The 14,555-nt window shown below is 56.7% G+C and overlaps 1 protein-coding gene across 1 annotated transcript in view; it reads left to right on the forward strand.

Moving 5' to 3' along the window:
* The first annotated feature begins 2,549 nt into the window (after nt 1-2,549).
* LOC119095867 (superoxide dismutase [Cu-Zn]) overlaps nt 2,550-14,555 on the forward strand; it is a 28,125-nt gene continuing 16,119 nt past the window's right edge. The window contains exon 1 of the mRNA XM_037218729.1: nt 2,550-2,693. Within this exon, the coding sequence (XP_037074624.1) occupies nt 2,592-2,693 (102 nt within the window). The 5' untranslated portion in view covers nt 2,550-2,591. The remainder of the gene's footprint in view (nt 2,694-14,555) is intronic.

Raw genomic sequence — 14,555 nt, forward strand, 5'->3', positions numbered from 1 at the left:
ACACTGCATAGGTCTCATCAAACATGCTTTCTAAAAATGAAAATAATGTTCACGCGGGATGACCATTGACGTCAGCGTGGATTGATATCAAAGTTAGGAGGGATGACTAAGAACACTAATTTATCAGCTCACGAGGAAGCACCAGATGACCTTTCTCTCGCGCTTCGACAGGAGCCCCAAGACCCATTTTGAGGTTCAAGGCACTTTTGCCAATTCCGTTCCTCTGGAAAATTTTGTCCTTCACCGTTCATAACTGATTGTGCTGCCCCATAACTGTGTAGGCTAACCTTAAGTGATCGAATCTAATGCATTTAAATTTGATGAAGCTAACAAGCTAGCTGCAAGCAAGTGGTATCTGAATGAAGGGAAATGCGGCAGGCGAGAAAACATATCTAAGAGACATGACAAAGCCAACTTTGTAGCACTGTCGCTTATAATCATATGATCATTATCACCCGTTTATCAGCTCTTGGTGTCGTTATGAGCCACCGAGGCACCTTCTTCTTCTCTCTCTTACTCCATTTCATGAGATCAGTGTAGTGGGAAGAGCCTCCAAAATTATAAGGAGAGGGAAGGCCATGCCTAAGCTTTCCTTCATTGTTCGAAAATTGTTCTTTCGTCCAAATGAAATGTTTTCGTCATTTAGCCAACTAAATTGGCTTTGTGCTACTTCGTTGGCTTCTTCTCATTCGAGGCATCAAAATTCTAACATGAAAACATTAGCGTCATACCCAGCACCTTAATGAAAACTATTAGTGGTTTCAGAGCAGTTTCAACAGTTCACAAAACATGCTGTTTCCGCCTCGCATCAGGTGCAGCTCGTCCAACTGTATGGAAAACAACGGGACGTCACTCCAACATGACTAGAAAAGGAGAGGCAGCATATGTCAAAGGCCGTGGGATCGTGGCATGACCATTGACCAGCTGGTTTCCACATAGTGACGATTTTTAGGCACGCAAAGTAGGCAACAAGCATCACTTTCTCTCCAACACCAACGAAGTAACGTTACTTTGAGACCTCGCGCTGCCTAACTGGTCTCCGAAGAGAAAAACCTCTTGCCGCGATGACGTCACGCTGCACGAAACCAGGCGGAAACGCCGCTAACGCCGTAACGGGCCGCAGTTTAGTCCTGTATGATTGGAAGGTTTTTGAACAATCGAGCTTTGATCGCCGCCATTGCCATGGTTTCAGCGGACTGGACGTAATCATAATCTGTGTTTAAGCCAAACATGCAGAATAGGGTAAGTATGGCATACATGGCCTCCTAGTTTCTGAGCACATTCTTTTTCCTTACGTTTTCTCTTTCTAGTGTGCAAACTGAAAATGTGCAAAATGCTGGCATCGGTAGAAGCTCAATAAGAGAGAGCAGCACTGGGTGGTACTATTATGACGCACCGATTCAGTTCATATCGTTGTGCCCAAAGGCAAGGGCACAAGCGTGAATATTTGTGAACATATGACACGCGAAGATCGCGAGTTTCCGGGATTCGTTGTGTCTCAGGAGGTTTTAACAGGATGTTATAGCGTTTCAGGAGGAACTTGAATGTTAATCTTGGTGGATCGAGTACCTTGAGAACAATCACTGGAGAGTCCTGACAATCGCAATTGGAGTCTGCTGGGCGCCAAGATCTCGCTGGCAATGAACACACACACCTCAGGCTCTTGCAGCACTGAGCTCTCAAGAGAACGTTCTTCTGGGCTTCGCTGAACCGACCTGCGAGCCGTGCCATGGCCAGCGTTTCCTGAGAATGCCGTCGGTGGATTCCCGGCAGCTGCCGGTGCCTCAGCAGGCCCCCGATGGTACCGGCAGCGGACTGGGCGGGGCTGTGGCCTGCCCCGGCCCCGCACCCCTGCCTCTGGCGGCACGACTCAACGCCGCCTGGACGTCCGGGGGTGCTGTTTTTGTGTCGGCGCCGCGGCATCACAATGCCGCCGCGTGCCGCCGCCATTATGACGTCATCATCTTATGGGTGTCAACAGGAGCTGATCGGACGGATAAGGGACCGAGCACAAAACAGCCCGACGCGCTGTTTGCTGCATGTCACCAAAAACATGGGGTTGAAGTTTAGGGGCAGTTTGAAAACCGTCCAAAAGTGCCCATGCTTTCACTTCTTTGCTGCCTTCTCATGCGAGTAATGAGCTTACTCACGTCTGATATGGTAATCACAGAAGTGACCATGTGGGCACTGCTCACAGGCGGCTTTCAACACGGCGGCGTCCCACCAGGCTCTCGGACACGTGCCAAGGTATCTGTCCTTGACCGCTGCATGCTGGTTCATTTCCAGTCCTCCGTCCTTGATTGTCATAAAACAGACCGCACTGAATTCGACTGCGCTCATCCGCCTCGCCTCCGGGGTGATCGATCGGTGGTTAATAACTCCGACCCGATTCTGCCGTCCCCGCCCTCGCCCGCTGTCACTCATCGTGGCGTGAAGCAGCGTACGTCCCGGCGTAGATCCGGCGCGTGCCGGCCGGTTTGTGAGGCGGGCCCGCCGGCGGCAGGTCTAGGAGCGGGCGCCGGCACCACGGGCCGGTCAGTGCGGCTCAGAAGGCAGAGCAGGGCGCAGAGCACCGACGGACGCAGGCGGACATGGCGGATATCAAGGCGATCGTGGCGGTGGTGGTGGCGCTGCTGGTGGGCGCCATCGTGGGCGGCTTGATCGGACACTACGCCGTGCCCAGCAGTAGCTCGGTGAGTGCCCGCCTGCCCTGCCCTGCCCTCTCGGCTCATCTGCGCCGCGGCAATGGCAGATCGGTTTTCACCTAGCCGGTAGCCCCATACGTATTGGTAATCATAACTTGCCGGTGTGTTTACTGCCCAATCAACAAGCCATCCGCTAGTGAAGCGCCGTCTGAAGGTCAGACAGGCTGGTCGTTCCGACTCAGTCGGGATAGCTGGAAATTCCTTCAAAGCATTTCATGCCCTGCGGCTGCGGGACTGAGTTCCCAGCAGGTCTGCGGTGTGTGCGAAAGCGGATGAGCTATTATAATCCCCGAGGGCTTGTGGAATGAACTACAAGCCCTAAAAAACCTGATCGTAATAACGCAGGTATGCAGTGAAAACGAGACCTGAGCCATGTGAGCTTGCGCATAATCAGCTAACTTAACGTGAAACTGATCCCGTGAGGTTCCGACTGGCAGGTGTCGTCATGGATTATGGAGTCGCATTAGTTACGCCCGGTATTCATATCTATAGCATTCCAGAGCCACTGTGCCTCCCAAATATCTCAAGAACACCTGGAGAGGTTCGAGTTCGTTTACCAGGCTAATGATCCAACAATCAACAGCTGAGGTATTGGCGTTGATTGGAAGACCTCTGCCACCGACTCCGTTATGCAAATTTGTGTTACGCCCCTACACACATTAGAGACCGAAGTGACACAACAATCACACACGAGCGGTCCTGTCGTCCCGCCGGCGCAGTGGCCTCTACAGGTGGGTAGAACAGGTGGCCGGTGGGGGCAGGAGGCGCGCGTGCAGTGCGTGCGGCGCGTGTGCGTGTCAAAGAGCGGTTGGCGGCGCGGGCCCGGCCGCCAGCAGCTCTCAAACGGAGGTGAGCGTGCCGCCACTCGGCCGCTAGCGCTCACGACTCGGCCGAGTTACCGATGCATATATTCGGCGTCATAGATCAGGCAGGGAGGGCAGGCGGCGGACGGGAGGCGGCGCTCCAATTTCACACACCAGGCGCCGGCGCCCGCGGGCTGGGTGTGCAGCCGGTGATCAGTAACACCGACCTGGAGACGGTGTGGGCTGACACCGACCTGGAGACGGTGTGGGAGGACTGACACCGACCTGGAGACGGTGTGGGAGGACTGACACCGACCTGGAGACGGTGTGGGAGGACTGACACCGATGACAGATGTCACTCCAGCGGCGCGGACACGGTCAGTGTAGGCTGGTGCAGCTCCCCCCCCCCCCCACACACACACGCCACACTTCCCCCCACTCTCGCAGACTGGCTCCCCCGAGACGGACCGCCGGTAACCGCCGCCGCCCGGCGCCCGAGAAGGGCTTCAGCTCCAGTTGGTGACACACTTAGTGGCCCTGAATATCTCCGGCAGCTGGGAACGGCTGGACAGCTGCAAAACGCAATGTGTGACACACACTGGAAGGGTCCAACCCGTTTGGCTCTGGTGGCGCGTGAGTTTGGTCGTGAGTCGTACGGAACTGGTAATTTACGATAGGTGCGCGTGCCATACTGCACAAGTATACACCCTTTGCAATGCGAGCACCTTCCGCCACTTTCGCCGATGGTTGTGATACATCGTCTGACTTATTCGCAGTTGGATTTTCCGTGCCCACGGGTGTTTTTTAGCATTCAGTTACGGGGGAGAGGGGCATTACTAATTTTGAAAAGGAAGTAGGCCCAACCCAGGGAGGAACCCACTTCCCCGTACTTTGAGGGCAGGTTTAGAAGGTTTAGCTGCTTTTTCTCCTCTCAACTCTCCCACCTACTTTGCAGAACTAAACCCCTGCTTGTTCTTACGACGTAGATGTATTACTACGATTAAATATTTAGTGCCTAGAGTTTGCGATCGCACTACCAGCTGAAGACGTCATCGGCTGTTTCACCGCGGACCCTGGGTGTCTAAATGATTTAGTAGTCACTAGCGATTATATAACCGAGGAGCGGTGCGACATTCTGTCTTGAACCGCCCATAGCGCAAAGAAGAACAGGTTAGTTCAAAACTGAGCTTGTGGAGCATTTGTATTTCCGTCACACATCATGATTTGAGTTAGATTGGAAACGCCAGGAAGCCCGTCATTTTGGAGGGAAGGGCCTGCGTTTCTCTGTCCGGAGTGCCCGTGCCCCTCGGTTCCGCCCGCGGACTGCCGAGGCCGAGGCCATGGGCTGCCATTGGTCGTGTCGGCAGTGACCTAGTGACCCGGACTGACGAATGCCGGCTCTGCGGCAGTGACCAGCGACCGGCGACCGGCGCCAGTAACCGCGTAAACCCCGAGACGGAACCGGCGAAACCGCTGAATCATGCGGTCGGTCGCCGCCATTCCCAGCCGCCGACGCCGGGTCACGCGCGAGTCAGAGCCGCGAGTCAGAGTCCACTGAGAGAGTCGTCCCGAGTCAGAGCCGGGCGACGGAGTTTGACGGGGTCAGGGTTGAGTAGGGAGTGATTGGCTCGGTTAAGAGCACGAGATGACTCACCTTCAGCCGGCGCGGCTCGCCTGAGCAGCGGTCTGACTGCGGGGGTGTCCGAGTCGCGGCTAATGCATGGCACAGGCTCGACGTGTGGTGGAGCAGGCCCCGCCGGGCGCCTACGGCGCAACTCCCAGAAACGCCGCGCGCCGGAAACTCCCAGACACGCCGCATTCCGGACACGCCCAGACACGCCGCACTCCGGACACTCCCAGACACGCCGCACTCCGGACACTCCCAGTCACGCCGCACTCCGGACACTCCCAGTCACGTCACATGCCGGACACGCCCGGTGCGCCACATGCCGGACACGCCTGGCGCACCACTTGCATGCCGCGGGAGAACGGAAGAGCGGTGCGGGCTCGGGGCTTGGTGTGCCTTCGCAGCGTGCCGCGGTGCCGCTGGGTCTGGTTTTCTCTGACGGCCAGCACAAGGGCAGTCTGCGAACTGGTCCGTCCACAATGGGCGGAACTTTCCAATCTCGCTGTGGACACCTCCGGGGCTTAGCGCCAACCGGTCATGCTCCACTCATCAGCCATGCTGTAGAGGAAAGGCTAGGTTACCTAGTCAGCGTCGCGCTCCGCCGAACAGGTTACGCCTTGATTGGGATCATTTGTGTGCTCTCCAAACCACATGTAGTGGACAAATCAAAGCATGAAAGCTTTGCTGTGGGGTAAAAGTATTTTTGGTCCGGCATTCAGGAGCGCACAATGTGCAGAGTAAAACTGTATGGTATGGGAAACGGCCAGACTGATTTAGGCTTATGGTTACAGTGTCTTGGTTGCCACAAACATTCCTGAAATGTGTAACGCGCTTCTGCACTGCTTCAGTCATTTCCACACCTACTGCCTCCGTGCTGGCCTCCGTGCTAGCCTCTACTGTCACTGAGATATTAGCCGTCTCTTTGTTTCGAGACAGCCGTGATCTGTAGCTCCGCTTCGTGCAGGTTCTCAGAACTGCCAGCGATGGCTGACTTGGCGCTGGGCTCGGTCGACAGTCGCGAGCGCGGGACAAACCGGCGCAATTTCCTTCGTCCCTGCATCGAAATGATCCCCACAGCCAAGCCACGGCGTAGAGTGTCGACATAACGTGGGTTGGACAATGTCGGGCACTTTTCACCCCCTTCACCCCCCCTCCCCGCGATCCTGCCTCGCGCGATGACGTCACAGCGCGGCGGCCGTCGCAGCCGGTGGCGCGCGATGTGTCCTCGGGCAAAACGCTGCGGGTGGCGCGCGCGGTAATTTCCGTACTCAGAGACGGGAAAATACCGGCCGGCGCTGGCCACGGTGCCCGACTCGCGATGTGATTGACGGCCTCGCCGCAGAGCGCGGCAGCGTCGGCCTGTAATGACTGGACGTTGCGCAGGCGGGGTGGATTTGTCGCCGCCCATCAACGCGATTGAGTGGAGTGGATCAGTTTCGAAGCGGTGATTACAGAGTTGAGGTTTGCCGGCGGTGCCTCTGATGCTTCGGTGACGGAAACCTTGCCGCCGCAGGTTTTATGTAAAGCGGGCGGCCGCCGCCTGGGAATCAATAGCTTGATGACGGAAAACTTGATTCGTGACTTCGCCGAAAACACCAGTTATCTTAGACTGCAATCAGACATCATGCTCACAGCTTTCACTTACGGCCAGATAAACCTCAATTTTAAATTATTACATGCATTTTTAAGGCATCGATATCACTTCGTGTGATTTGGCCATGCGGTGGTGGAAGCAGCCTTGGCCTACGAGTGTCTTTCATTCTATCTGAACCAAGTTGTCTACCTTTGGCCCTGTGCAAAAAGTTATAAAAATGATGATCAATCTGGGCCGATTAAAATAGAGCTGCTTTGGTGGTCTTTTTTTGCCGATCCAGAGGGCGTTCGTTGTGCCTTTCGATGGTGCACACCAAATTGTTAAAGATATCACTAGTAACTGTCATTTATGTGTGCTGTGAAACGGTGAACGGTATCGGATATCGGCCTGCAGTGACGATGTGTCAAGTAAAGTGTGAGGCGACTTAAAAGATTGTTCCTTGACGATGGCATAGTGCAATGATGTGTCACATCAACATATAAAGATGAACATCATGGTAAATTTGATTAATCTGGTGTGTTTGACATGGAAGTGAAATTATGCGAACAACTGGTCTGCTAATAGAACAATCTGTTATTGGCCAGGTTGACATGTAAAACGTTGAGAGCAGCTGAAGTGCGTTCAGCTGTTCACTGAGAGAAAGGTTTCCGTACCGCACATTCTTCAGTCAATTTCCATTCAAAGTAAGCATCTGAGCCTATTCTTACGCAATCTAGGACAGGGTATTATACTTGTCCCACTATCTTCGCATACATTTGGACCTCGTCAAATTTGAATAGATTTGCGTCGAATAATCAGCTGCGCGAATCATGGCGCCTTTCTCCGTGCGTTCTGTTGGCCTCGTCGTCGGGCGCCGTCGCATCCAATTACCAGGCTTATATGTGCTCAGCTGCACCACGCACCTGTGTTACTTTTCAACCACGGTCGTTATTGCACTGGCGTCATCACACTGGCAACGATGGAGCAAGCGTGTCACTGGCACCTTTCTAAAATGGCATTTTATTTCACAGAAAGGATAATTGTTCTGACTATCATTGTCGTCTGGAGCTTTAGTATTAGCGCACCCCTGAGCACTAATGAGGTGAATGTAAGCGCTGGCGTCCGATAAAAGGTTGCGTGGCGACGTACATGGGACTCCCTTAAAAGGTTGCGTGGCGACGTACGTGGGACTCCCTTAATAATGGAGATGGTGACGTTGCTCCGAACAATTATTCCAGCGTGATTTGATAACTCGTCTCAATTCTTCGGTAAAACTGGTTCCGTATTTCGTACATTCTTCCTTCCATACCCCATTGTGTTTTACTCATGGCAACATATTCAGAATTGTTTTCGATCGTGTTGAAATGCGCTGCCTTTGCTCGGGGTCTTGTTGGGCCCCAGGCTACAGCCGCCGGAGATCGTGCCAGTATTCTTCCTCAGTCGGGAATTTGGTGAGAGACACGTGTTTGGGCTGTGAGAGCTCTCTTCCTCTTTCGAACGTTTTGCTTGCGGTATAAGGATTGCTTTACACATAGATCGAACATAATTCCATGTAACTGCGGCTAGTCAGAATAATGGCGAATTTGGCAGCTTAGTTGTCGCTAGATGGTGCTAATGGCGCCTCGTAGTGACCCGCAGTCGATTTTTCCTTTTTTCCATGATGTCATCGCAGCATATTAAAACACCAACACACTTATATATTGTAGTGCCTGAACAAGCCTCAGACGCTGCCCGCCTCCGGCTGTAAGGTTTCCTTCGGTAGACCTCGACCTCCGTGATCGCCCCCCCCCCCCCCCTGTCCAAGCTGGGGGCTCGCTTGTGGCCTCCACAGAGTAGGAAGTGGACAAGAAGCGTTAGTTTGGTGTCGGTGCAGACTGCACAATGCACTCGAGAGGCGTTTTGCAGACACTTGTTTATCGGCACGGCGCTATTTTGCAGTGCGGCTCGCTACGTGCACAGCGTTCTGCAACGTGCAGTCGGCCCAAGCGCCGTGCCAACTCAGCGTGAGGGAAAAGGTCTCGGGTTGTCCGCCGCGTGACGTTTTACGTCGCAGCCTTCTGCGCTCTTGTTCGAACAGCGAACATGCTGTGGTATCTGTCACCTGAGCTGAGATATCTTCGATCGCGCTCCATTGGTTCTCTGCTGCGTGCGTGGTCCGCCCGTCTGCTGCCTTCGAGTCTCGCCTGGGCGCAGAGCAGTGGCGCTGGGGACGCTCGAGTCTCCTCTGCCCAGAGCGGCACGCAAGCACTGGCAGTGGCGCTGGGGACGCTCAAGTCTCCTTTGCCCAGAGCGGCACGCAAGCGCTGGCAGTGGCGCTGGGGACGCTCAAGTCTCCTTTGCCCAGAGCGGCACGCAAGCGCTGGCGGTGGAGTTGGGTAACGGTCGAGTCTCTCTCAAACGTTCCATGCGGTCAGAGCTCTGCCAGTCCAGATTCGGCGGCATCCGTGGCATCCTGTACTTGGTCTGCCGGGCCTCTGTGCTCGCCGTGCCTGCTCGCGGTAGTGGAATTTCGTCAGAGTCACGACTGAAACGTTGTGTCCCTGAAAGGCTTCTGGTCTGTCACGCAACTGGTTTTTCTGGAGGCCAGCTTTGCGTCCGACCCGGCCAGTGCGCGTGTGGAATGAGAATGAAGGAGTCTTCTGCAAATGACGAGCTTTTCGCCGATTACAGGCATCTTGGTTGGTTCCTAAGCCCCCTAAGTGTGCTTAGCATGCTGGGCTTCAGTGAATTCAACTTAATTTTCCAGTTCTGCTATTTGTGAACGAGATTCACCGCCGATGAATGCTACCCCTCCTAGATCGCTCTTGAGTCGACGCCGACGCTTCCATGCATCCCTCAGCGGTGACGGGGGGGGGGGGGGGTTGCAGGTTCGGTCTTGGTGACCTCCGGCTCTCCACCCTGTCATCATGCAAGGCATGTGCCCCCTGGCGGCAGCGCTTTACCGACCAGGCGTCACTGAGCACACCAGGAGCGCTCCCAATTCTTCATCGGCGTTTTATCACTACGCTGTTGAATCGGAAAGATTTTCTGAAATGCTTGGACACACTCTGCTGTGATCCTCCGGGTCTGTCTTCGGCTAACTAAGAGTGACCCCTCAGTTAAATGTGACCGGCATGCAACCAAGCAGCTGCTTCTCGGGGAGGAGTCCCACTGAGCCCGTACCCGCGCTGGACCGGCTCTTCCCATGCCGTGCAAACTGGCGCGCGCGGTCCGTCTCCCACGGCCCTACCAATACCCGGCCGCTGCATTTGATGGCCCGCCCGTGACCCAGATCGGCGTCTAGCTCCGGACCCGGACTCCAGCTCGGCGACCGCTGCGGCCGCGCGCCTGGCCGCCGGCGGCCGCCCGGCCAACCCTGGACCCGCTGCTCCCGCGGTCAGCCCCGCGGAGCCCGGCCGCCGTGCCGTCTCGCCCTGCCCTGGCATGTCATGCCACTTCCAGTCCGTGGCCACGACGGCCGCATTCGGCGAGTGTCAGCGATGCCCGACCCTTGACATCGGCCGTCACCGGTGCCAGCCCGGCATCCACCGCCCACCGAGGTGCAGCGCGCCGCGAATCTCACGCGCTGTCATGCCAGCGAGCCGCGCGGCACGGCGGCGTATGCCGCGAGTGCCGCAGAGCGCCGTACCGCGCGAGGCCGGCGGCGGCGCGAGTGGCGCTCGAGAGGCCAGGGCGGCGCTTGCGGCGTCGGTCGCGTCGGCGCCGCGCCTCGGCCGCGATTGAGACCCACGACCGCTTTAGGACCCGTATGTTCGGCCCGCGCCGACGGCGGCCGGCCGGTACGCGCCGCGCGCATCCGGCGATGCGCCACCGCGAACGCGGATCCGGCTGCGCCGGTGCGGCGGTGTCGGCACACCGCTGGCCGATGCGGACGAGCGGGTCGTGCCGGCCGGTCGCGCCCGACCCTCGCCGGGCCCGCCGGTAATGGCCGGGTCACGCCTGGCGGCGAGGTCGGCCGACCCCGCGCCGAGATCGCCGCGCGTCGCTGCGCGTCGACGAACGCGGCACGCTGTTGCCACGGCGACAGCGGGGATAAAAAGGTGATGAAACACGGGTGGAGCGCCGGGCCTGTGCGGTGCTATTGTCGAGCCGTGACAGCAATTAGCGAGAACGTCATTCCATCACGGGTAGGTGGAGAGAAAATGCGCTTATTGGATGCTGCAGAACACTCAGGGATCAGACAGCGCAACTTTAACTCTGTTCCAAGTACCGAACAGCAGATCCCCACCCCAAACTCTGGCAACCGCTTTTTAACAGGAAACGCACACGCAAACGTAAACACAAGCGCGCAGGTAGGCTCACGCCGCCACGCGGGACACCGACTCAGGTGCGGAAGCCGAGGCGGCGGGCGCGGCTGTCAGCCCGTCCCGTGTCGCCCGTGCAGACGGTGGACTCTCACTGCGGCGTCCAGCGCGAGGCCGGCACCGAGGCGGCCTCACATCCGGGACGGTGGCCGGGGCCGCCGCTCTCACACCGCCCGACGGGGGCGGCGCGGCGCGGCGGCGGCCCGGCCGAGAGGCCCTGCCGCTCCCCAGCCGTCATCCTCGGATGCAGCGCCGGCGGCCCGGCCGAGCCGCTCAGCCGCTCCGCTCCCCCTGCCACCGTCCTCGGCTGCAGCACCGGCCGCTCCGCTCCCCCCCCCCCCCCCTCCCCACCCCACCCCTCCATGCCGCCACCCTCGGCTGCAGCACCGGCCGCTTCGCTCCCCTGTCACCGTCCCCGGCTGCAGCGCCGGCCGCTCCGCTCCCCTGCCACTGTCCTCGGCTGCAGCGCCGGCCGCTCCGCTCCCCTGCCACTGTCCTCGGCTGCAGCGCCGGCCGCCCCGCTCCCCTGCCACCGTCCTCGGCTGCAGCGCCGGCCGCTCCGCTCCCCTGCCACTGTCCTCGGCTGCAGCGCCGGACGCCCGGGATGACGATGACAGACGTTGGAGGGGGGGGGGGGGGGGGGTCACTCTAGAGACCGCTTAACCCACATACTCCCGCTGGATGGCTTGTCGGCGGCTCTGCTTCAATGGCTGGGGCTAACAGGAACATGACTCAGATAACAACCATGATGGCGACTTATTCCGTAGATGCTAAACGTTCTTGTAATTACTGCCGAAATATGGCAATGCTGACGGTTTTGACCATGGTACCCTTCCCTCCCCATTCCTTCCGTGGTAGCTGATCTCTACTATGAAGGCTTTTAGATATTCATTTTCAGCGCATGCCTGGAAGGCGCGCTATTCAGTAGGTCACTCTATGGTAAAGGAAAGCATCAAAATTTGTGTTTGTAGGCATGGTGAAGAGTGCATAACTGTAAGGCGAATGTGTTTGAGAGCATTACCTTATTTGGAGCTCATACACATGCGGTGTAAATTTGTGTGTTTTTTGTATCACGGTAAGCCAATTTGGTTCCTTTCAGAGAAGACAGTGAAGTGAAATCGTTCGACATGATGCTCTTCCTCTGGTTTAACTGATCGAATAAAACCAACAGCGACTTGCATTTTGTCTTGCCACGCTTGCCACCACATAGTTGATAAATGTTAAGTGACTTGCGGTGCTACGATTCTACCACATCATGCGGCGGCTGCGTGCTGAGATAGTCTACGTTTTGCGCTTTCCAATTTGCTGTTGTTTTTTTTCGTGCGCCGTTTATAGCGTGCTGCCTTAACTGAGCACAGAAATCAATTCAGTCCGCCCGCTAAAACGCGGGTCGAAGAGTCTCACCTCAACCGTACTGGAGAACCAGAGGTGCTTCCTGGGAGCCAGAGGCGCTTCCCTGGGAACCAGGGTCGCTTTCCCGGGAGCCAGGGGCGCTTCCCCGGGAACCAGGGTCGCTTTCCCGGGAGCCAGATGTGCTTCCCCGGGATTCAAAGGTGCTTCCCCGGGAGCCAGAGGCGCTTCTCCGGGATTCAAAGGTGCTTCCCCGGGAGGCAGAGGCACTTCCCCGGGAATCAGGGGCGCTTCCCCGGGAACCAGGGGCGTTTCCCCGGGATTTGTTTGTCTGTGCCTACGCCTTGCGGTCCTCGGGTTTGTGGGTCTTCAGACGCGGCCATCACGTGGTGGGCGTTTCCACTCACTCGCCCACGGTTGGTGTTGCGATTCGGCGCCTTGAGAGTCAGTTAAGATGGGATTGAAGCGCTCGACGGAGCACATGAATGCAAGACGCCACTCGGTTAACGGAGCGGGGCACTACACAACCGTGCAGTTCATGCGCTTTTTAGTTCGAATCACCTCCATTATCATCATAATCCCTTTAGGATCATGATCATCGACACGATAACTTGCTTGACATCTTTTTTGGACAGACTCATTTTAGCGCGCGTAACAGGCACTAATGACAAAGATAGACTGAGATAGTGTCGTCCCGTCTACCTCAGGGAGTTCCGATTGTTTGTCGATCTTTCCGCATACACTCGTCAACTTTCAGCGTTCAATACCCCCAGTTTTCCTACGTCTAAACCGGCAATGCACAAGCTCGTCTGTCTGGGCGTCTCTCAACGGACTTCGGGAGAGATTTAAACACGCTTGTTTTCGACAGGCTCATGCAAAACAAGGCTCATTTGCTGGCTATCTGAATAAGTCAATCGCTAATCGATCTGAAGGATGCTTGTTGGTAACGCTTGTAGTCGACTTTCACAGTATTTTCGGTTGTCTGCGCACCCGCTACTCTGGGTGGCCCAAGTTCACACGTCATCGAACAATGCAGCAAAGCCTCCGTCGGGGTGGACCAAGTTCACACCTCATCGAACAATGCAGCGAAGCCTCCGTCGCTACCATCGTCACGCATAGCCTCCACTCCCAAACGATAGGGTTTCTCGCTGGCTCGAGGGCTGCTGCACGGTCTGCACTTTGACACACGCCGGGGATTTATGTGCGCCCGGTCACGTGTCGCGACCCAGCCGCGGCAGGTCGGCGTGGCGTACCGCTTCCGCCGGGTCGGATCGGGCGCGGGCGCCGGTGGCCGGCCCGCCTCGCCAGCGAAGTCGCCTGTGCCGATCGCGCTCTAATGGCCCCATTGTCCGGCCGGCGCTAGGCACCGGGAGCTACGCGCCGGCGGGAGACGGGCCGAAACAAACCGTGCCGATGTGTGCTCCAGCTCGGGTCGGGCGGAGACACCGCCAGGAGAACCGTGCCGGTCGTGCGCTCGGGCTCGTGCCGGGCGGAGGCACCGCGAGGAGAACCGTGCCGCCGTGTGCTCCGGCTCGGGTGATGCGGAGACGCCGCCTGAAAAGCTCGAGGGGGCTGAGACTGGTACCAGTTGTGTGGCCTGTGAGAGTCTGGAGAGCTTTGGACGATTTATTTGCTGCGGAGGCGGCAGCTGTTCCGTCTAAGCGTTATTTGATTTTGGTGTGCAGTTTCTTCGTGATCCACTGGTAGCATTTTGATCTTAAGACGCACTGCCACCGTTACAAGACCAATCCAAATCGTCAGCGACTGGAGCTGACACATTATGGCAGGACTGTGCTATTTTCAATGTTGATCGATGGTGCTTGGGCCTGTGCTGTCTCCTCGAAGTCCGCATGTTTTTAAAGATCGTCTGCTGCGTGGAAGGGCAGTTGTTTGTGAAGGTTGTCTATGCATGCCAGGCCCACATCGTTCACACAAGTCTGAGAAACTAACCTATCGAGCAGCGACAATTTTTACGGGCTGTTACATAGCGGGCGTTAGTGTCACCGATCACGAAATATTGGCATTGCTGACGTGTGAGAAGTAAGTTCGCCTTGAAAAAGTAGCATGAGCTGATGAAAGCACCGCACATGGCGCCTTCTGTGGCATTTTGTCATCGTGCAATGCTGTCATCTATTTGCTTGATTACGTTCCTTTTGATGCTTATTTTTCATTACCTTCGTATTTTGCTCTATT

The sequence above is a fragment of the Pollicipes pollicipes genome, unplaced genomic scaffold (assembly GCF_011947565.3).
Source record: "Pollicipes pollicipes isolate AB1234 unplaced genomic scaffold, Ppol_2.1 Scaffold_4219;HRSCAF=4965_pilon_pilon_pilon, whole genome shotgun sequence".
Taxonomy (NCBI): domain Eukaryota; kingdom Metazoa; phylum Arthropoda; class Thecostraca; order Pollicipedomorpha; family Pollicipedidae; genus Pollicipes; species Pollicipes pollicipes.